The following is a 21632-nucleotide window of genomic DNA, read 5'->3' on the forward strand; positions in this document are numbered from 1 at the left end:
TTTCTGCTGTACAGCAAAGTGATTCAGATACATACACATATATATTATTCTTTTTTTTAAATATTCCTTCCCATAATGGTTTGTCATAGAATACTGAATATAGTTCCCTGTGCTATACAGTTGCTGTTTAGTCGCTAAGTCATGTCCGATTCTTTGCGACCCCGTGGACTGTGTAGCCAGCTCGGCTCCTCTGTCCACGGGGTTCTCCTGGCAAGGATACTGGAGTGGGTTGCCATGTCTTCTTTTTCTTGATTGTCATTTGTTTAGGTACCAATGTGTTGCGTATTATGGTCCAGGCATTCCCATTTGTATTGTGGGAGTATTGAGGGCACAACACTTAACTGAGCATTCAAACAGTTCTAGTCGCTATAGTTACTCCTGATCAGGTCAGTCACCAATGCATGAATGACGTCTGGGTTGCGAGTCTGTGCAGGGTTGAATTGGGGAATAAATTTCCAGTGGTTTTCTGTATTTGCAGGCAAGGTGGGTGCAGCTTGTGAGAGCATGACCTTAAAAGCAAGAATGCAGGTGCTGGCTTTGGGAATCAAATCCCACCCAGACTGGCGTGGAAGAAACGACTCAGGATTTCAAGCACATGGCTACAACACCATGCAGTCTCTGCTGCAGCTCTGTGCCTTTTTTGCTGAGCACTCATCCTGGTTGTAATTTTCTGGGTTGGTCTGCGGGATGCCTTGGTTAACAGCTGTCCTCATCCACGAATATAAACCCAAAGAGATCAGAACTCCGTTTCTCTTCAACCTTGCAGGATCCAGCGCAAGTGGTGCCAACTTTCACTGAATGAATGATTCAATGCCTCTTCCTAGATATTGAAATGAAGGTGCAAAAGAAATCAAGTGATGTTGCCAGTAAGCAGATGGGTACTCAGAGGGAATTTATGATTTGAATTTGAGGTTTGTGGGAATGCAGATTCTTTGCTCTTAATCAACATAAGGATGTCCTTGTGAATCTAATGCCTTTGTACAAAATGTCTGTGAGCCTTGGTTCTTATGAAAAACCAGAAGAGTTAATAATAATTATCTTACATTGTTGTTTTAAGATTCAGATAACTATAGAAATTGAGATTAATATATGGGAAATACCGAGCATGCCCCTTGTACGTAGCAGCTGTGCATTAATGTTAGTCATTATCATCATCATTGCCTCTCCCTGCTGTTCCCACTTGATCATCTCATTACATTGTTGTTTTTGGTTTTCCAAGTAGGTCCTAGGAAAATTTTATGAAAATAAGCAAAACATTTACTTTTCATCAATCACTCTTAACACAGTATGGACCAGAGACGTATTACGGCTACAGGCATTAACTTCTGCAAAAATCCTCCAGTCAGTAATGGGTTAAAACATTTTAAAAGATCTGTTTCATGGAAAGCACATGATATGAAAGAATACTGTGTCCAAAATACCTTCCCTCGGGTATACCTCTTTTTCTCTTTTAATGTGTGGGATAGAAGGGAGTAACATTAAATTCATTTTTTTTTTCTTCCTTCCACTCTCTCCAACTCCAGCCTTATCATAATTTGGGGGGGGAATGGCTAGAAGTGCCAGACGTAGCCACGCCTGCCAGACTCTTAAAGAGTAGGTTGAATGGGTGAGGCACAATGCCATGGGAATTGGAGGCGCAATGCCTCCATTCCCCTGTTTCTACAACCAGATTTCAGAACTTTTAAAAAAATATTTATTTACTTGGCTGCACCAGGTCTTAGTTGCTGCATTTGGGATCTAGTTCCCTGACCAGGGATCGAACCCAGGCCCCTGCACTGGGAGCATGGAGTCTCAGCCAGGGGACCACCAGGGAGGGCCCAGATTTCAGAACTTCAGCAATGCTTCCCACCTTACTCTTGTCCAGCAGAAACAAACTAGCTCCTGACAGGCCCTTAGCCTTGAGTGACATCCCAATAAAAATGAAGGGCTGACTTCCAGTCTGCTTAATTTCCTCACACAATCCAAGCAGGGACAGGGGTTTAACTATGGTTACCAGTTCTATGTTTATCAACAGATCAAACACTCTTTCAGCATATATGTCCATTTTAAACATATTGATTCATGATATTTCTTGTGTCCGAACATGCTTACTATCTGTGTTCTAAATATTGATACTGTGAATGTTTCTCCTTTTGGAAAGAGTATAGGGAATCCATTTAGAACATGTTTAAAATAAACATTAACATTGAGCTTATCCTTTTCATCTCAGTCATCAAGGTAAACAATCACAAAAAAAAAAAAAAAACTTTTAGAAACAATCTGATTTAGTTCTCTTTTTCTGGCTCCACAGAGTTCTCAGTCATAGATTATTTCAATTCTATAGTAAAAGTCCTATTGAATTTTCTGAATCCCTAAAAAAAAAAAAAACAAACACATAGACTACATGGGTGAAGAGGCAAGAGACTATGTCTGTCCTGTTCCCCCATATACCATCCACTCAAGAAATGGTAGGTAAAGGCAATACCACACTAAACAAGACAGAAAAATCCCCTACCCTCATGGACCTTCCATTCTAATTGTATCTTCAGTACCAAGGACAGTGGCTGAAAATTACCGTTCTCTGGCTGAGTGAAACAGCAGATGCGTGAGTGAAGCCGGCCCTTGTGTACACAGAATTTGTTTGGGGCACACTTGAACCAGGTAAATGGGGGTGTGGACAGTACAGAAACAGTTAGTGTTACGTAGCAAAGTTCCTAGATGATTATAGGTGTGATCAAAGACAGTCCTCAATTCAAGCATATTATTCAAACAGATTTTTATATCTCAACAAAGAGATATAATCTATATGCCATAAAATCTACCCATTTAAAGTGTCCTATATAATGTATTTTAGTGTATTTATAATACAAAGTTTTTGTCACCTTCAACATCTTTCATAATTTATGGCTCAAAGCAAAGTCCCTGAAGATACCAGCCTTTGGAAAGGAAAGGGGTCAGATATTTTTAAAAACTGGATCTTTCATGGGGTCACCTTTGCCCTGTGTAGAAAGTATGACAACATTTTTATGCTTCTTACGGTCCAGAGTATTTCTTTTGAGGAAGGGGAACTTAAGTTAATATCATGTGAACTTGGCAGTGTTTCTTATTAGGTTTTACTTGAAACACTACTCATTAGAATTACTTCTTCCCAGGTGGTTCTGGTGGTAAAGAACCCACCTGCCAACACCACGACACAAGAGACGCAGGTTCCATCCTGGGGTCGAGGAAGGTCCCCTGGAGGAGGGCATGGCAGCCCACTCCAGTGTTCTTGCCTGGAGAGTCCCCATGGACAGAAGAGCCTGGCGGGCTGCAGTCCATGGGGTCACAGAGTCAGACACGACTGAGTGACTTAGCACAACACTCATTAAAACTCTCTGATGTCTCCAGAGTAATTCTCGATAAAAGCATTTGTTTATCAGGGGAAAAATCAAATATAATACAGTTAACACTTGCCTGAAAATGATCATATCTGACGTTACACTTGGACTTACCATTAGCTCACTGGGTAATTTTAGGAAAGGCCCTGAACTATTTGGGTCTCAGTTTCTCTCTCTCTGAGAGAGAATGAAATGATAACTACCTTCTCTTCCAGGTCATAACTTTTATACATGTATTTGAAAGCAGAGTACTCTGCTTAATTATAATTGGGGGATTTTATTATTTTAGAAGGACCTCCTCACATTCACGTGATCCTGATTAGCATTATGTGATATTGGCAACATTACAGGGAAAACAAGTATTTTCAAAGGTTGAGTGGGGTGAATGTAAATGTGAAGAAGTTTTTTTAAAAAAAACTTAGGTCTCTATGACTTTGGACTATGGCCAGATTGTTTCACAAATGAACATCTCATATTTTTAAAGAATCAGTCCCTTTGGGTAAAGAGCAGGATCTGTTTCCATGCTCAGACCTTGAAATACAGTAAATGCTCAATAAATGCTTGTTGAAGAATGAATATATCTTAGATAGCAAAAATGCAGGAAATAATGTTAGTTTAGGCAGAGCGAACTATATAAGCGGGTCCATATGATTGGATGTTAGAGACTTAATGTGATCACAAATGCTAACTCCCATGACAGTGTGAAAAGTCTGCCTCCTCACCAGACTTCTCTGCTTGTAATAAAAGCTCTGCATCATGTAGGCATCATAATAAAGGTATTTACTGAATACAATTATTCTTTTACTGCTTTAAAAAATGCTGACATATAAATAGACAGATGTTCATTTTAAATATCTGGAACCAATCTTAAAAACCCTTAATTTAATAAAATTAGTCATTAAACCAGAAAAATCAGAAGCCCAGAACAGCACGAACCATGGAACTAACCTGTTTATTCTCTAGCATAGCCCCAAAGCACCTTCTAGTAGGTCTTCCCTGTATTACAAAAGATGTTTCTTTTGTCTTCTGTTGGACAAAAGCTGAAGCTTCTCCTATTTTCACTCAGTCGAGTCAGCCAGTGGATTTCTGGCAAACTGTCAGGAAGTGACAGTTGGCATAATTCATAAAAATGATTGATTTACCTTCTGGCACCTAATGACTGGGCAGGAAACAGGAGGGAAGGCTTCCTTCTGCTTGACTCTGGCTCTCGGGAGTACCACTGTCTCCACGCACTGTGGGTTTCTTCACTCACACACAAGCAGCCCTGGGAGTGATTGCCAAAAGACACTTTCCGTTGGGAATTCAATGGCTTCTCTCTTTCAGGCAACCTCCCACCCACTTTTAAGAAAACAAACGACAGTCCCTAGCTCTTGCATAAGGGTGCTTGGCTGAGAGAAATGGCCGATTTCCCTCAATCCTGGTGTCCCACTGCCCTCTGAACCCCTCTGTAGACTACTGACATCCTCGGGAACGGGAAGAGAGAAGAGGTGAGCAGGGACCTTGTCCCTTCCTGTAAATCCTTTTCTTTCTTTCTTCCTTTTTCTCTTCCCCTGTGCTGGGTCTTAGTCGAGGCATATGAACTTTTACATGTGGCATGCTAACTCTGAGTTGTGGGCTTCCCTGGGGCTCAGATGGTAAAGATTCTGCCTGCAGTGCAGAAGACCTGGGTTCAATCCCTGGGTTGGGAAGATCCCCTGCAGAAGGGAACAGCTACCCACTCCAGTTTTCTGGCCTGGAGAATTCCATGGACAGAGGAGCCTGGTGGGCTACAACCCATGAGGTTGCAGAGTCGGACATGACTGTCTCACACACACACACACACAACGCATGTCAGACCTAGTTCCCCAACCAGGGACCGAACCCATGGCCCCTGGGTTGGGAGTGCAGAGTCTTAGCTACTGGACCATCGGGGAAGTCCCCTGAGATGTCTTTTCTTGATCCAGCATTTGCCAGCACAGGAGTTTCCCAGGTGAAACATACACCTGGGAATACACCAGAGCCCTTCATTCTCTGCTGACTGTGGGCCACACGCCGCAGAGCTGCAGTGGAGGGCGGGGTGCCAGGGCCTCCTTCGCCTGCGCAGGGCAGACAGACCCAGGCCCCTCTTTATTCGCCCTAGACTTTAACTAGCTCTTCCTTGAAGAAACCTGAGTGCCTTTAAAAATGTAAATGCCCAGGTCTTACCCCCAGGTTACTTAAATTTCTAGAATGAGGCCTGGGAAGTTTCTGTATAAAATAACATCCTTAGGTGATGGTAACAGAGCTAATTATTTAGAAATTCTTGTCCTGAGACTCATTTCTAGACAGAACTTGACTTTCAAAGGAAGTAGGGCAGGGGAGAGTGGACCCTCTTTCCAAGAAATAGGAGACACTAGTCCCCTTGGTATTGGCATATGAAATGGAAGCCTGCAAGAAGGGGAGACCTCCTAGACCTTCTGCCAAGGGCTGGGGGTGGGGGCTGCCCCATCCTTCCTCTGCTCCAGCCACATGAAAGGAGAGGGGGGCTCAGAAAGAGAAATGTGTCCGGGCCTCGCCTCCACCGGAACAGCTCCTGGCCCTGGTTTATCTTCAAAGACCATCTCCCCCAGGGCTCTGATCACTAACAGAGAAAGGGCCACCCTTTGTACTGCATACCACATTTAGCAAGTCTGCTAGCCGAGAGGATGGAGAATTCAGAGTACCAGGTGTTTGTTTAGAGGAGTGCTTTCCGACACGGGCTATGGGTGCTGCAGGGCTAACACTTGGTAATGTCAACCTATGTCCTAACCTATTCGGGGCAGAGGGAGCCTAAATCGGGAGGCCAAGGTGATAGAAGCAAAGAGAGCTGCAAGAAACTGGGCTTCTGGGGAGAAATGACCTATAGGATTTCCTTTTCCTACACCACGGTGCCTCTTTCTCATCCCAGTCAGCATGCTGGCAACAATTCCTGAACATCGTTCATCTATTCCACCAATCAACAACTGTATAAATTACTAATTATGAACTCAACTGTCCCTTATGAAACAAGAGACGAGGAAACAGAAATACTTTGCAAGTATCTCATCATAATGTTCAAAGAGGATGCTGGTTTTGTGCATGGGTGATGGACAGGGAGGCCTGGCGTGCTGCGATTCATGGGGTCGCAGAGTCGGATACGACCGAGCGACTGAACTGAACTGAAGGCCTTTACTGTTGCTTTGCAGAAACTAACAAATAACTGGATACATTTAGAAAAATGCATTCTGGATATTGCTCCTGATGGCCTCTCTGTGCACAAAACTTGTTGAACAATTCTAAATGTCTTAACTCTATCACCATAGGTACAATCAAATGGATATAATCTGCCTTTTCTATGTACAAATATGAATTGGTATTCAAGGCCAAAATAATCTTTTTGACACAGAATTTTATCTAAAGCTTAGTGATGCTAAACCAAACATTCTAGAGGGACTAGGAGCAGTTCACTTACTGAAAAATGTTTCTTAGGTATGAATTCTGTGAAGCAGTTATAGTGACTGTATTTTATTTTTAATTAAAATTAAATGTGAATGCTATTCAGTGGGCTTTTATTTGCCTTCTATTTATGGGAAACAATATAAATTTTCCATTTACAGGAATTATAAAAAGTTTACTTTTTAAACTATTTACTTTAGTTCACATCATTTTAAGTTAAATAGATACGATTAAATAAAAAATTTAGTAGAAGTGTTTTGGGTTTCCAGGGAAATTCAGGATTATAGTAAATGGATGACAGCAGTTCAAGAATCAATTCACCCTTGGTCCCTTCCGGAGGAGGAAGGTACGGCCACCTAGGTTGTACTGATGATGTCACTTCAGATGTTCCGAGCCTCAGCATCAGTGTGACCATCAGGAATTGAGGCCTTAAGGTCTTACTTCAGGAAAGGTAAGGTGAGGCAGATGAAACATGGAATCTGCATACAGATTTTTACAGTCTCTAAAATAAACCCATATGGGACGTAAGTAAGTGGCCTTTTCAACATTGCATTTAGCATTCATGGGTTCTGTGCTGTTAATTCCTGCATGATACACGCTGCCGTGAGGTCAGCCTTCCCACGGCTGACATACAGAATCCACGCCGAGACCACCGTCCTCTCTCTCCATCCTAGAGGACTTCGCGTTGCAGGCTCCCACACTCAAGTCCTGTTGCCCAGGAGACACTACTGTCCTGCAGAGAAACGGCTATTAGAGAACAACAGCGATCACCTTTGCGTGTCCTTTACTGAAAAGGCAGGCTAAGAGGCAACGTGTTGCCTCCATCCTCAACTCCCCACCGGGGGTCATCCCTGCCCTGCCCAGAATTCTTCTGCCCAGAATTGCTGGGTCATTTTTTTGTCACACCCTCTTCACGTGCATCTCAGGGGCCACAACAGAATTCTAAGGCTCAGGTGGCCTTCTCTCTCTCTTTGAAAAGGACACCATCCTGTGGTTGTTCCAGACTCCTTCCACTCCTGATGTGGGGATTAAATGAGAGAACATGGTTGTTTTTATTAATAATATTACCAAAAGGTAGAAAGTAGGAAGGTACCTTTTTTTGCCATCTATTTTTCATTATTAATAATAATTTTTGTTTGCAAAATAGCAATAATTCACATTAAAATCCTCTTAAATATATTTTTAAAATATACATGCATATTTTATATATATATTATATATATGTAATATATATTTACAATATATATAATGTATAATATATAATTTATATATTATATATATGTATTTATATATAATATAAATATATAATTTATATATAATATATATATTTATATAATAATATATATATATGTATTATATATACATATACAGGAAAAAATAGTTTATTCAGGTCATTTGGAGTTACTTTGCCAAGATAGTTTTTTATTTCCCTCTGGTCTGAAGATTTGAAATTTAGAAAACTTGAATAACTTGCTTTTTAATTTATTACTTAGTTTTTTTTCCCCTTCCTTGCTCCTTTCCCTCCCCTCTTTCTTTCTACAAAAAGATTTTCAAGTAGCAGAAAAAAAAAATAGAAAACCCACTACATTTATGGTTTATCTAGCTTGGATGATTTCCATAAATAAATGATTACGTGACTAGTAAGAGTAGAAAAAAAATAGCATTTCCATGAGATGGTAAATGTCACGTGTTTCATTCCAGTATTTAATGGTTTCTAATTTCCTCAAGCACAAACAAGAAAAATGATTAATGTCTTCCCTCCAATCTTTTCTCAGCTTTTTGAGAAAATATTGAGAGTCTTAATCAACATTTGTACACTTAGATCACCTTGGTAAAGACCAGCTTCTTGCTAACTTATTCAAGAACTTAACAAGTTTCAAAGACAAAGAAACAGAACACTTTATTATAAAACTTATAAAATAATTAAATATTACACATATATTTTGACTTTTCTCTATACCCCATGTTTATTTATTCAACACTTTTCCTCAGAATTAATTCACTTCCTCAGAGAAGCAAGTGAGAACACATAAGAATAGGCTATTAATAAATTAATTTTCCATAAAATAATAAAATGATAATTATATAAAGAAACAAGTTGAAATTTTTTTCAGAGGGCAAGGGGGTAGTGATATGGAGCCCTATGTTTATTTTTATGATAAAATGGCCACTATTCTAGGCCAAGTCCAGGAGACTGAGAGAATATTCTAATCATTATTTCTCTGAGACTTGAGAATGTATGATTTTAATTAGAATGGAATAAAGGAGGCTCTAAATTTAACAAACCACTGTCTTGTTGGTTATGCTGAGCGAGCAAATCCCTGTTTGAATTTAGACTTTTAAAAGCAGTAAAATTGGGTTACATTCATCAAAGACATTGAGGAACAGAGTAGAATTATATAAATATGCCCTTTATAACCACATCTCAAAATATTACAGAAGGACACCGTCTTGTAAGTTACTTTGGTTTTGGCAAGATGGTGTGGTGTTTTTCCCATGAAGAACAATTTTAAGCTCATTAGTGCCTACCAACAGCTGGCTTCTGAAGACTGAAAATATCATCTGAAAGATTACAAAACACTTGTTCATTGAAATGTCCTGGCATATTATGACTTATTAATATTCACATAGCGAGAAGATGGATGGATTTCTCAACTGCCACTGTGACTTTTCCCTTGTTAACCAAATCCTAGGGCAAATTTAAACATGTCAGTTGCCAGGGGAAAAAAACCACAAGTGGCCTCTAATTTTCCAAGCATCTCTGATAATACGCGGGGAGCATCATGAATGACATTTTCCCATCCTTCCAAGCAGGACTATTTTGCTCTTTGTCTCCTCTTAGGTTTCTACCAGAAATGCACATGCTGATTCCCAAAGAGCAGACCTGAGGCACCCGAGTACTTGTTCGGCTAGCACCAAAAAGGACGAGGTTGACAGAGTGTGTAGGGCAACAGGGCTTTGTGGTTATGTTTTCTTTTTCTTTTTTCAGAGTGTGACTTCCAATTAAGTGGAGATCTTAACTTGTCCACGTTGCCCTGTTTTCAGCATATGCCTCAGAATACTTTTCAAGTTGTGAATTTTAGTCTTGGAGACTCTCTATATAAGCAGAATATACCTTAAATGAAGTAAGAAAAAACAACACACACACACACACACACACACACCTTCAATGAAGTAAGAAAAAACAACACACACACACACACACACACACACACCAGAGAAACAGGACATGAAGCTTGCTAGTCCAGCAGCAAGCACCATCGTGAGCACCATTCTGCATTTGTACAACTCCTGGTCTGGGGCGTCCACAGTTCCGGTCAAACTCTGAGCAACAGTTAGGCAGCGTGTTCCACCCACATCAGATTACTCCAAGTCTCAGGCTATGACCTGAAGTCCAAAAGGACATTTCCAAAACCCACCCTCTGAGGTTCCCTGGGGTGGGGTCTGTCCCCAAAGTTCACAAGCATCTCACTTGGTCAAAATTCAAACCTCTTCTCTCTCATGGCAAGTCATCACCTCCTTCCTATAACAGTGCAAAGCAAAGCCGGTCTGTTTGTGTTCTATGCTTTTGTAAGTCCGATTTGTCATTGCTTCCCACTTTCAAGTGCTTCTGAGTACCGTGTGCATTAGGGAAATGAACAAGAAGGCTGTTCTCGAGAGCAGCCCCTCCAACATGGCAGTCAGCTCACACAGGGTCTGCAGTGTTCAGCTTTCGATGGAAAGAGGGCTGGTCTCTCCGGAGGTTGCGAGGTAAGACCCTGGCCCTGCCGGGATGAGAGGGCATCGAGATCAGCTCTTCCTGGTGCATGACTTGCAGCACTGCTTGCCATAGAATTTGTGGTTGCAGACGCCGTGCTGAGGAACAAGATGACACCAGCCGAAGACGTCCACACAGGATGGATCCTCTATGGTGAGAAAAAAACGTTCAGCGCATCAGGACAGGTTCTTAGCCTTTTCCTTATGGTGAGGGCCTACAGACAGAGACTTGGGATCAACTTGCCTTTGGCCCCGTGGGGTTCTTACATAAGACATGAGGACTTTGTGGGGGAAAAAGCAGGATGAAGGCACCCAGAGGCACCGTGAAAGTGTCATTCGTTCAGCAGGGTCCGACCCTTTGTGACCCCATGGACTGTAGCCCGCCGGGCTCCTAAAGCACCGTAGCCACTAACAAAATGTAAACAGGTTAAGGTCACTGGATTGCAAGTGGATGTTTACACACACAAAAAAAGTCATCTCCAGCCTGAGCTTAATGTCTGATCCTCCTAAATAAGCTGGAAACTACTGTTGTGCCTGCAAGGCATTTCCCCTAAAAACGACATCCCCGAGGATGTTGTTAAACCACTGGTTCTGTTTCAGAAGGTCTGGGGCGAGGACTCAGATTTCTTTTTTCTTCTAATAAACACCCCACGGTTGCTGCCACAACTCCAGGCTCGTTACTCTGGGGAGCAACGAAGCTCATATAGTGGAGGACCTGGATTGAAGGCCCAGCTGCGACATTCTGTGCAGGCTTAAATCAAATCTCATGGCCAATTTGTGAAGACATGAATTTAAATCAGCACCAGTCTTTTTAAACTTCCTTCCTTGTGTAGGATAACAGGGGTGATTACCTACTGGAAGCAGAACACGGGGCATCAGAGGCTTTTACCCCAAAGGGCCTCAGGTGTTACAGAATGCACATGGAGTTATACACACAATTTTCTTCCTGTAAGCATAAATGTGTGTTTTAGGAGTAAGGGCTCAGTCCTTTAACTGGATTTGCAAGGATTTTTTTTTTTTACTTTAGAACTATTTAGGGTCTACCCCTACACGTGAGTAAACGCTGTCATTCAGAGCTGGAATTTCCTCCTCTTTCCAAGTCTTAAGTCACCCTCAAGTCCCCGCAAACTGCACACCACCCACGGGTACCCAGTCACGTCCCTCCTGAATCCACCTTTCACGGCTCACCTCTGAGCCCCGGGACATAGCTCGCAAGGCTCTTCCTCTTCTGCTGCTCCCGATTTGTATCTGATCTTCCTATGAACTGCCGATGGCTCCTTCCTTAAGCCGTGGTTCTTCCACCTAAAGCTCCCTTTCACACACACACACACTTCACTCCTCCCAGCCCCAGGGGAGCCTGATAATCCTTCTGAAACAGGCACCCATCCCTGGCACATCCTTGCCCCTAACCCTCCCCCTGGATCCCGTTCACCGGAGTTAGAGCTACGGTCTCTACAGTGACCCGAGGATCCGGACCCCACCTCATCCTTTCGTTTCCCTGAAGCCTCTGCTCAGAGGTGCCCACTTAGCACTGCCCTCTCTGACCTCCCTATGAGAACAGCAAGCCCCTGGCCCCCAGGAAGGACCACCATTTCCTGGTTTGTTTCTCTGCGTCCTATTTGCTGGCATTTATCACATCACATGTTTACCCATGGGCAGCCTCGAGCAAAGATCTGATCAACTTTCTTTCACTGCTCTGTTGCCAACACCTGCCACAGAGTGGCTGCTCAAGAAGTACTTGTTGAAAAAAATAAATTCCCTCCACCTCACGGCCAAAACAAGAAGTTCAAGCCATACTGAGTCTCCGCTCAGGTAGAAGGATGAAATGGAGTTGTTCTTTTCTATCCAGTAAGTCCTGGTTATATTCTGAAGGTGGAGTCTAGAGGATTAGCTGACAGGTGGGTAAAGAGTGTGAGAGAAAAAGAAGAATCAAGAATGACTACGGGGTTCTGACCTGGGCATCTTGAAGTACGGGGTCATGTTTACTGAGATGGGGACGGGGTGGAGGTAGGCACCAGGAGACTAGTTTAGGATATATCAATAGAGATACAAGCGCGACATGAGAGGAAGACTTTGCCTATGTGTCTATATGTATATAATCTCCAAGTTCAGTTATTTTTTAATATAGTGTCTTATACCCCAGTCCATTAGCATGTACCCTAATCAATCAGAATGTACGTCTGGATCAGCTTCTATTTAGACTGTAGAGATGATCCTACTGATGCAGTGGAAATACTGGAGGATACAAAAATCATGGGCCTGACGGCACTATCACCACTTACCCCTCCTGAGATAAGCATGGAATTTCAACATCTAGCTTGTGCTGGAAGCTAGATGTAAGTCAGGAATCAGATGTGAGGTGTCTCACGATCTATCAGAGTAAGTATTGCATTGGGTTATAGTTGTAATACTGATTGCTAATAGCTGATTATTGAGTATAATAGAGGATGAGGTGGTTGGAGGCATCACTGACTCAATGACATGAGTTTGAGTAAACTCCGGGAGTCAGTGATGGACAGGGAGGCCTGGTGTGCTGCAGTCCATGGGGTCGCAAAGAGTTGGACACCACTGAGCAACTGAACTGAATAGCTGATGATTTGAGCTTCTGTTATGAGTCTGGTATTTTGTTTACACTATTAAGGACAACCCCAGAGCGAGCTTCACATCCTACATGCAAACAATTGACAAGTATCATTGGTTGGATCTCACAATACACATCCAGCGACTCGCACCGCCACTACCCTCGTGGGACCTCGCCCCCTCACTGGACGTGGGACCTGCCTCCTGCAGAGAGGAGACAAGTCCTCGTTCTGTTCTAGGCCCCCTCCTCAGTGTAACTTCCAGGGATCCTCCCGTGTACTGGGGATGGGGCTGGAGGACCGGGAGGAATCCCCACCTGAGTAAAACTAGAGGCCCTGTGTGTGGCCAGGAAGAAACGCCTGGGCTTGTGTCCTGCATTCTGCCTTCTCATTTCACTCCTCTTGATACAAGGAGACCCGCCTCAAGCAGGAGGCCTGGAGACAAGGCCCTCTCTGGGAAGCTTCCCCAGGGCCTCCCTTGCACCACACCCGCGCACCAGCTAGAGCTGACCACCATCAGGGACTGCCCTGGATGTGTGTGCCTTGCACACCTCTCAGGAGGGCTCCTCACGCCGACTCTGATGTGAATGGCACCCCCGAGAGTTTGGGCAGGAGCTGCGTAACTGGATGCAGCAGGTGTTGGACAGATACTCCAGAGAGGAGGAAAGCCGACTTGCGCGTGGTGGGGTGCCTTACCTCTCTTGGCGGGAGCTGGACAGAAGTTGGTGTTACAGGCCCGCAGCACCGGAGGCTTCTGCCGCAGCAGGCAACTTGAGGAAGGCCGGCCCTGCTGGACACAATGGACAGAGCGCGTCTGCACCCCTCCGCCACACGTCACGGTGCACTGCAGGAGAGGGGACAGGAAGCAGTCAGGAAGCGGCCCTTCCTGACGTCACGACAGCAGGGAGAGAAAGCTCCGTGCCTTGGGACATTTCCAAGGTGCCTGTCGATGAAACAGGGCTTGTCCAGAGCAGGGCACATGAACCCACTGAGCCTCTCCTCTAACACGTTTCGGGCGCCGTTTGATCTGATTAGAAGGCTCTGAAGCAAATGCCATCTGCTTCCCCCGAGAGCCTGTGTCTCCCAGTCAAGTTAACTCAGGAAAAAGAGAGGTTCCAGGCATACAGAAGCTGCCACAGGAATGCAGAAGCGAATACAGACACATCCAGCCAGTTCATCACAGTATTTAAAGAATTCCAGGCAACCTCTGCAGATACAATAGTGGAGGGGATGGTTCAGAACTTGGACAGCCAAAGAAATATAATGCTCTGAGACAGCTTAGGAATTATGTCCTCCCTGCCCAGCCAAATTCTGAGACAGCATGGTGGATACTGTGTTTTGGAGAAGTCCATCATGTCACTGTCCAATGGAAGGTTAAAAAAACAGATTAAAAAGGACTGGCCAGTAATTTTTTTCCAGGCACACATATAAAGATATTTCCTAACAAAAGAGCAAATAAGAAAATATTATCAGAGAAAGGATAGCCCTTTAAATTAATCTTTACATGTATTTTGCTTTAAAAAAAGCTCACTACCAGTTCATTATCCTTATAATTTTTTTCCTATTTTATTGTGGACAGGTGAGGACTTCCACTTGAGACAAGCATCACTGCAGAGTGGCTTCTGAGAGGAAAAAACATGTTGCGGTAAAGAGAGTATGAGTTTTGGAATTAGCGCTAAATTCAAAGACAGCTCTATCAGTTACCAAATCATCTCAGTCAGAAGATGGCTAACTATTTTTGTGAAGAACAAGTGAGTATTTTAATTTGTTAACTGAGGTATAGTTGATGTACAATATTATGTTAGTCTCAGGTATACAACAGAGTGATTCAAAATTTATATAGATTACATTCCATTATGGTTATTATAAAATATTGGTTAATCTCTTGTCTTTGTAGCTTATTATATATATACACATACACACATACACATATCACATATGTGTATACACATATACATATCACATGTAGTAGTTTGTACCTCTTAATGCCTCTCCCCCTTCAGTAATCACTGGTTTGTTTGCTACATTTTTTCTACTCCCACATAAGTCATAAACAATATTTGATTTTCTCTGTCTGACTAATTTCACTAAGCGTAATACCCTCCTGGTCCACTGATGTTGTTGCAAATGACACAGTCTCACCCTTCCTCATGGTTGGGGAGTAGCCCATGTAACTAGTTCTGCATCCTCTCACGGGTCGGGGGCACTGAGTTAGTTTGCTTCCGTGCCTTGGTTGCTGCAGACAGTGCTGCCATGGACGCTGGGCTGCGTGTATCTTTCTTAATTAGCGCTTTCATTTTCATGGACACACGCCACATAGGAGTTGAACCGCTGGGCCATAAGGCAGCTTTGTTTTCAGTTTTGTGAGGAACGCCCACACTGTCTTCCACAGTGTCCCAGGTTACACTCTCACCAGCAGTATACGGAGGCTGGCTTTCCTCCACCTCCTCACCAGCAGATGTTCTCCGTGTTCTTTGCGACAATAACCGTACTGAGCAGTGTCAGGCGCTATTTCCCTGTGGCTGTGGTTTGCATTTCTCTGATGATTAGCAAGGCTGAGCATCTTTTTGTGTACCTTTTGGCCATCTGCATCTCATTGGAAAAAATGTTCATTCAATTCTTCTGCCTACCCCCCTTTTGACTGGGTTGTTTTTTGACACTGAGTTGTTTATATGTCTTGGATATTGTCCCCTTATTTTTCACCAACATTTGCAAATATTTTCTCCCAGTCAGTAGGCTGTCATTTTATTTTGTCCACAGATTTCTTTGCCGTGAACAAGTCTTTAAGTTTAGTTAGATACCCTTTATTTAGTTTTGCTCTAGTTTCTCTTGCCAGAGGAGGCAGATCCAAAGAAAATATTGCTCCACTTTATGTCCAAGGATATTCTATGTTTTCTTCTAGGAGTTTTATGGTTTCTGGTCTTACAGTTCAGTCTTTAATCCATTTCGAGTTTATGTTGTACATGGGATGAGAAAATGTATTCATTTCTGGCACAGTTTTCCCAGCGCCAGTAACTGCCGAGACTATTTTCTCCCCTGTATACTTTCGCCTCTCTGTTGTAGATTAATCGCCCCTAAGTGCATGGGTTTAATTCTGGTGGGGTCAGGGTCAGGGAGATGCCGCCTCCTGAAGCACACAGCCAGGTCCCGGAATGAGTGCCAGCCCGGGGCAGGCAAGGCCGGGTCCTGGGGTCTGGCGGCTGAGTCCAGAGGGGTGGCCGGCCCTGGAGGTGGCGGCGAGGGGGCCGTTTTCTGACACAGCCGCTGCGGGGTCCAGCACGTCTCCGAGCTTGTGTGGGCCTGGTGACGAAGGGGGCTGGACCCCAGGGCGGCGGGCAGCCAAGGTGCCTCCGAGCTGGTGCAGGCCGCTGGCGGGCAGGCTGGGTCCCACCGTGGAAGGCTGGGGTCCATCCGCTGGCGGGAGAGGCTGGGTCTGCGGCTACGGCAGGCTCACTGGGAGGCTGGGCTTGGCCTGGGGACTCCAGGCTAACGAGCTGGAGGGGGATTACAGAATGCTGCTTGCAGCACCAGCGTCCTTGCGTAGGATGGGCCCCCAGAGAGTCTGATGCCACTGTCCCTGCCCCGGGGTATGTCCCAGCTGATTCCTTCTCCAGAAGACTCTGCAGGATGGGCGGGAGGTCTGCCCAGGCGCCTTTCTCAGCATTGCTTTGCCTGAGAGCTCAAAGCGCATCCTGGAAGAGTGGTGTGGCTGTTTCCCACGGCACTCTGGGACGCCTGAACGTGAGCTCCACTGGCCTGCAAGCCCAAACCTTCTGAGGGCTCGTCTTCCTAGTGCAGACCCCCTGCTCCTGGGGGAAAAGCTCTGCAAGTGTGGTTTTTCTCTGAAATGTGCACTGCGACTCTGTCTGTCCCACCCACCTCATCGTGGCTCCTTCTTCGGTCTTTAGTTGTAGAAGCTCTTTTCTGGTGAACGTGTGAGTCACTCAGTCATGTCTGACTCTCCCTCCAGGCTCCTCTGTCCATGGGATTCTCCAGCAAGGATACTGGAGTGGGCTGCCATGCCCTCCTCCAGGGGACCTGCGTCTCCTGCATGGCAGGCAGATTCTTTACCATCTGAGGCCCCAGGGTAGGTTCTGGTCTTTAAATAGCCGTTATTTCCGTGTGCCTGCAAACCCCTACTCTGCCATGTGGGGAACTCCCATCTCACAACAGTAACTATTTTAGGCTTTATGGGCCGTATGACCTTGGTTGCAATTACTCACCTCTGTACTAAAGCAGCCATGGACAACACACACAAATGAGGATGGCTGTTGTCTAATGAAAGTTTATCCACAAAAACAGGCAGCAGTAGGGGGAGAAGATTTGCCACTGGTAATTATTTGCTTTTATCTGATCTAAATAATTCTGCATGAATCAATTGCCAAGTCTGTTAAATGACTAAAACAATTGTAGACAATTTTAAAAGAAATCCAATTTCATGGTGAGGCTGGCAGCACCTCTCAAGCCAGAGTTGTTTTTTCTGAAGAGCTATGTAACGCCTGTTAGCTGTAACAACGCAAGGACCAACCAAACCATAGCTTCGGATCCCTGAGGACGTGCTGTCCTCTCAGACTCAGCATCACAAACCAATCCCAGCTCATAAGCATCACACCGATGCCTCTAAAGTTTCTTCCAAGTCTTCTGAGGAAAAGGACACCTGGAACATCTGAATTTAAAACTTGTGTGTCATTGGCTGATCAACTGCCTAACTCTTTACCAGCCTCATCCACAAAACAGGGACAATAATACCCACAAATAAGACCACTTCCCCAGTGGCTCAGCTGATAAAGAATCCACCTGCAGTGCATGAGATACAAGAGACGTGGGTTCCATCCCTGGGTCAAAAAGATCCCCTGGAGGAGGAAATGGCAAACCCACTTCAGTATTCTTGCCTGCAAAATCCCTAAACAGAGGAGCCTGGTGGGCTCCAGCTCAAGGGGTCACAAAGCATGACTGAGTGAGCTTACAGCGTCAGCTCCGGGGTGAAGGGAGGAGACAGATGCGTGTGTAGTATGTAACACAGTGCATGGAAATGGTGTGACACATGCTAGCCATTAGTGACACTCCTCAGAAACACCAGAACCACGTGAGTCAAGACTCTTGAGCAGCATTTCTAAAACACAGGAGGAGCTAGTGGTGGTTTTAATAGCAGCAACAACAGTGAACATTAGCAGTACCTTGGGACCAACTGCTTTGTATTACTTATTCATTGGGAAAAAAAAGAAAAGAAAAAACCTAACTCTGCACAATATTATCATCTCAGTTTTGCAGATGTGAAAATGGAGGCTCACCGATGCTGGAACCTGCCCAGGAACGCAGGTCGTTTGGACGGGTCCCTAACAGCAGCAGTTGTAAACGGAATCTCGCTTAACTTTCACCCGCCTCAATCTCTCCATGCTCACCTGTTGCCACGGCGACGTATACCACCCAGCTGCTGGACTGTATGCTGGACGGGTGGGACACGCCCCCCGGTTGCAGGTTTCCTCCAAGTCCAGGTTTGGCTTCTTAATATTGCGGCACCTCCGCTCGGGGAACGTTATCAGCTTGCCTTGGAAGGCCTTCTCGCTGCATTTCATCTCCCTCTTCCTCACTCCCAAACCACAGCTCACGGAACACTGGGGGCCAAGAAAGGAGGCGTCAGGGCACAGACTCCACCCTCCACCTGTCATCAGAGGGATGGGACTAGGGCAGATCAGCCACAGCCCACCAGGCTCCTGAAGGTAGGGCCTCAAGTCCGGCATGCGACAGAAGCCAGAGAATTGGAGTCACTTTCCCAAGGTCACAGCATGGCTCAGCACCACGAAACAAAGGCCGGCCCTGCCATCACACACCGAAGCGGCGTTACGGCAGGAAAAACAAAACGAGGATGGAGGCTGATGAAATAAGTCTGAGGAAACCGCTTTTGTTTTTCTATGTGACTGACTGCTATTTTATTTAAGTATTTCCTTACTTCCACTGTACAGATTTTCTTTTTCAAAAACTTTTAATTTTGTGTTGGGGCGCAGCTGATCAACAACGCTTCGATAGTTTCAGGTGAAGAGCAAAGGAACTCAGCCGTATAAATGCATGTGTCCACGTGTGCACATGTGCCCCACCCCGCTCCCAGCCAGGCTGCCAGTGGCCTGGGCAGAGTCCCCTGTGCTGCCGTGACCTGGGCAGAGTCCCCTGTGCTGCCGTGACCTGGGCAGAGTCCCCTGTGCTGCCAGTGACCTGGGCAGAGTCCCCTGTGCTGCCATAACCCTGGGCAGAGTCCCCTGTGCTGCCAGTGACCCGGGCAGAGTCCCCTGTGCTGCCATGACCCGGGCAGAGTCCCCTGTGCTGCCGTGACCTGGGCAGAGTCCCCTGTGCTGCCGTGACCTGGGCAGAGTCCCCTGTGCTGCCGTGACCCTGGGCAGAGTCCCCTGTGCTGCCGTGACCCTGGGCAGAGTCCCCTGTGCTGCCGTGACCTGGGCAGAGTCCCCTGTGCTGCCGTGACCTGGGCAGAGTCCCCTGTGCTGCCGTGACCCTGGGCAGAGTCCCCTGTGCTGCCGTGACCTGGGCAGAGTCCCCTGTGCTGCCGTGACCTGGGCAGAGTCCCCTGTGCTGCCGTGACCTGGGCAGAGTCCCCTGTGCAGGAGGTCCTAGTCGCTCATCCATTCTCAATGTGGCAGCGGGTACACGTCAGTCCCAAACCCCCTCACTGTCACTTCTCCCTCGGCAACCGTAGGCTGGCTCCACTGTCTATTTCCTAAGTTCATTTGTCTTTAGATTCCACATAGAAGGCATGTCACAGGATATTTCTCTTCTCTGACTTACCTCACTCAGCACGACAGTCTTTAGGTTCATCCATGTGACTGCACATGGCATTAGAGAAAACCATTTTTAAGTATTTTAAACAGTATTCTGGGATACTGTACAGGGCCTTGATGAACTGCATAAAGCAGTAAGACATGGCATCAGCATAACCATCACAGATCATGAAGGCTCTGGATCAGATCAAGACAACAGAGAGGCAGGATGTGGGGCTCCCCTTCTCCCCTAAAGACATCAAAACCAGTTATGTGGAGAACAAGTCTCACAGAACGTCTAGCGAATGCTGGCAGAAGACCTCAGAGCTCCCAAAATGGGTAAGAAAATCTGCACAAAACCAGGCAGGACAAAAGCGGGATTAAAACAGAGGAATTGGGCCAGGACCTGAACCGGGGAGGGAGCCGTGAAAGGGGAAAGCTTTCTATACCCGGGAAGCCCCCCACCGGCAGGGAGGTCAGCCAGGACAAGGGGAGATTTGGAGGAGGGCGCAGCCAGGGGGTGTGGAGGGCAGAGCACAGGGGGACGACCAGGCGCTGCCGGCCAGAGACGCTCCCCCGCGGGGCTGGGCAGGCGCTGAGGCTCGGCTCCCGAGGGCAGACCCGGGGAAGCCCGGCGCTGGTGACCGGCAGACGGGAAAGGGGACGGCAGCCAAGAGAGGATGGAAGAGGCGTGGGCTCACCAAGGGGACCGGGGCCAAGAGAGGATGGAAGGGGCGTGGGCTCACCGCCTGCCTTACACCGGAGGGGCGAGGCATCACTGCGGCCAGGCCCTTCGGGAAGGGGGGCGGACTGCTGTCAGAGCGTCCTTCTCTGCTCCTGTGTTCTCAGGCAGCAAAGTCCTAGGATCCTCTACCCCGAGAGGCTACCATTTCAAATGGAAGGAGATAAAGAATTTCTCAGACAAGCAAAAGCTAAAAGAATACAGCAGTACTAACCCTATCATACAGGAAATTCTGAAAGGTCTTCTCTAAGTAGAAAAGCAGCAGGAAGATACAGGAGGGAGGAAATCACAAATGGAAAGTAAATCCACCTACATTAGCCAGTATACAGATCAAAAAGGGAAAACTATGTGTGAGGGCAATGACACACGCAATGAGCAACAAAGGATGCACAAGACAATGGAGAAAAGGGACATCAAAATCATAAAATGTGAGGAAGGAGAGGAAGAAGATGATTTTTTCTGGAATGTGTTTGAGCCTATATGACTACCTGTCCAAAGCAAGCAGATATAGGAAGGGGCTAACATACTTGAAAAACAAGTCAACCACAAATCAAACCACAGTATAATTCACAGAAACCAAAAAGAACACAAGCATAAACGGAAAGGAAATCATTAAAGCACCAGAAGAAAAGGAAAGGAACAAAGAAAGAATGGATAAAGCAGATGCGGTCCATCTATATAATGGAATACAACCCAGCCATAAAAAAGAATGAAATCATGCCATTGGAACACAGACCATCCTACTAAGTGAAGTCAGTCAGAAAGACAGACACAACCACCAGACGGCAGCATTTATATGTGAAATCTAAAATACGGCACAAAAGAATACCTACAAACCAGAAACTGACTCACAGACTTGTGGTTGCCAAAAGGAAGGTGGGGGGGATGGACTGGGAGTTTGGGGTTCACAGATGCAACCTATTACATTTAGAAGGGATAAACAAGGGCCTACTGTATACAGCACAGGAAACTAGATCCAATCTCCCGGGATAAACATAAT

The 21632-nt window shown here is 45.5% G+C and overlaps 2 protein-coding genes across 2 annotated transcripts in view; one reads left to right on the forward strand and one right to left on the reverse strand.

Annotated features, from left to right (window-relative positions):
* SYCE1L (synaptonemal complex central element protein 1 like) overlaps positions 1–18528 on the forward strand; it is a 92242-nt gene extending 73714 nt beyond the window's left edge. The window contains exons 12-16 of the mRNA XM_043898100.1: positions 479–483; positions 767–866; positions 4680–4843; positions 7058–7239; positions 14703–18528. The gene's annotated coding sequence lies outside the window, so the exon portion shown is untranslated. The remainder of the gene's footprint in view (positions 1–478; positions 484–766; positions 867–4679; positions 4844–7057; positions 7240–14702) is intronic.
* The window catches only part of ADAMTS18 (ADAM metallopeptidase with thrombospondin type 1 motif 18), a 145005-nt gene continuing 132035 nt past the window's right edge, over positions 8663–21632 (reverse strand). Inside the window, 3 exon segments of the mRNA XM_043898096.1 lie at positions 8663–10693; positions 13820–13967; positions 18526–18738. Coding sequence (XP_043754031.1) covers positions 10578–10693; positions 13820–13967; positions 18526–18738 — 477 coding nt within the window. The 3' untranslated portion in view covers positions 8663–10577.

The sequence above is a fragment of the Cervus elaphus genome, chromosome 4, assembly GCF_910594005.1.
Source record: "Cervus elaphus chromosome 4, mCerEla1.1, whole genome shotgun sequence".
Classification (NCBI taxonomy): Eukaryota; Metazoa; Chordata; class Mammalia; order Artiodactyla; family Cervidae; genus Cervus; species Cervus elaphus.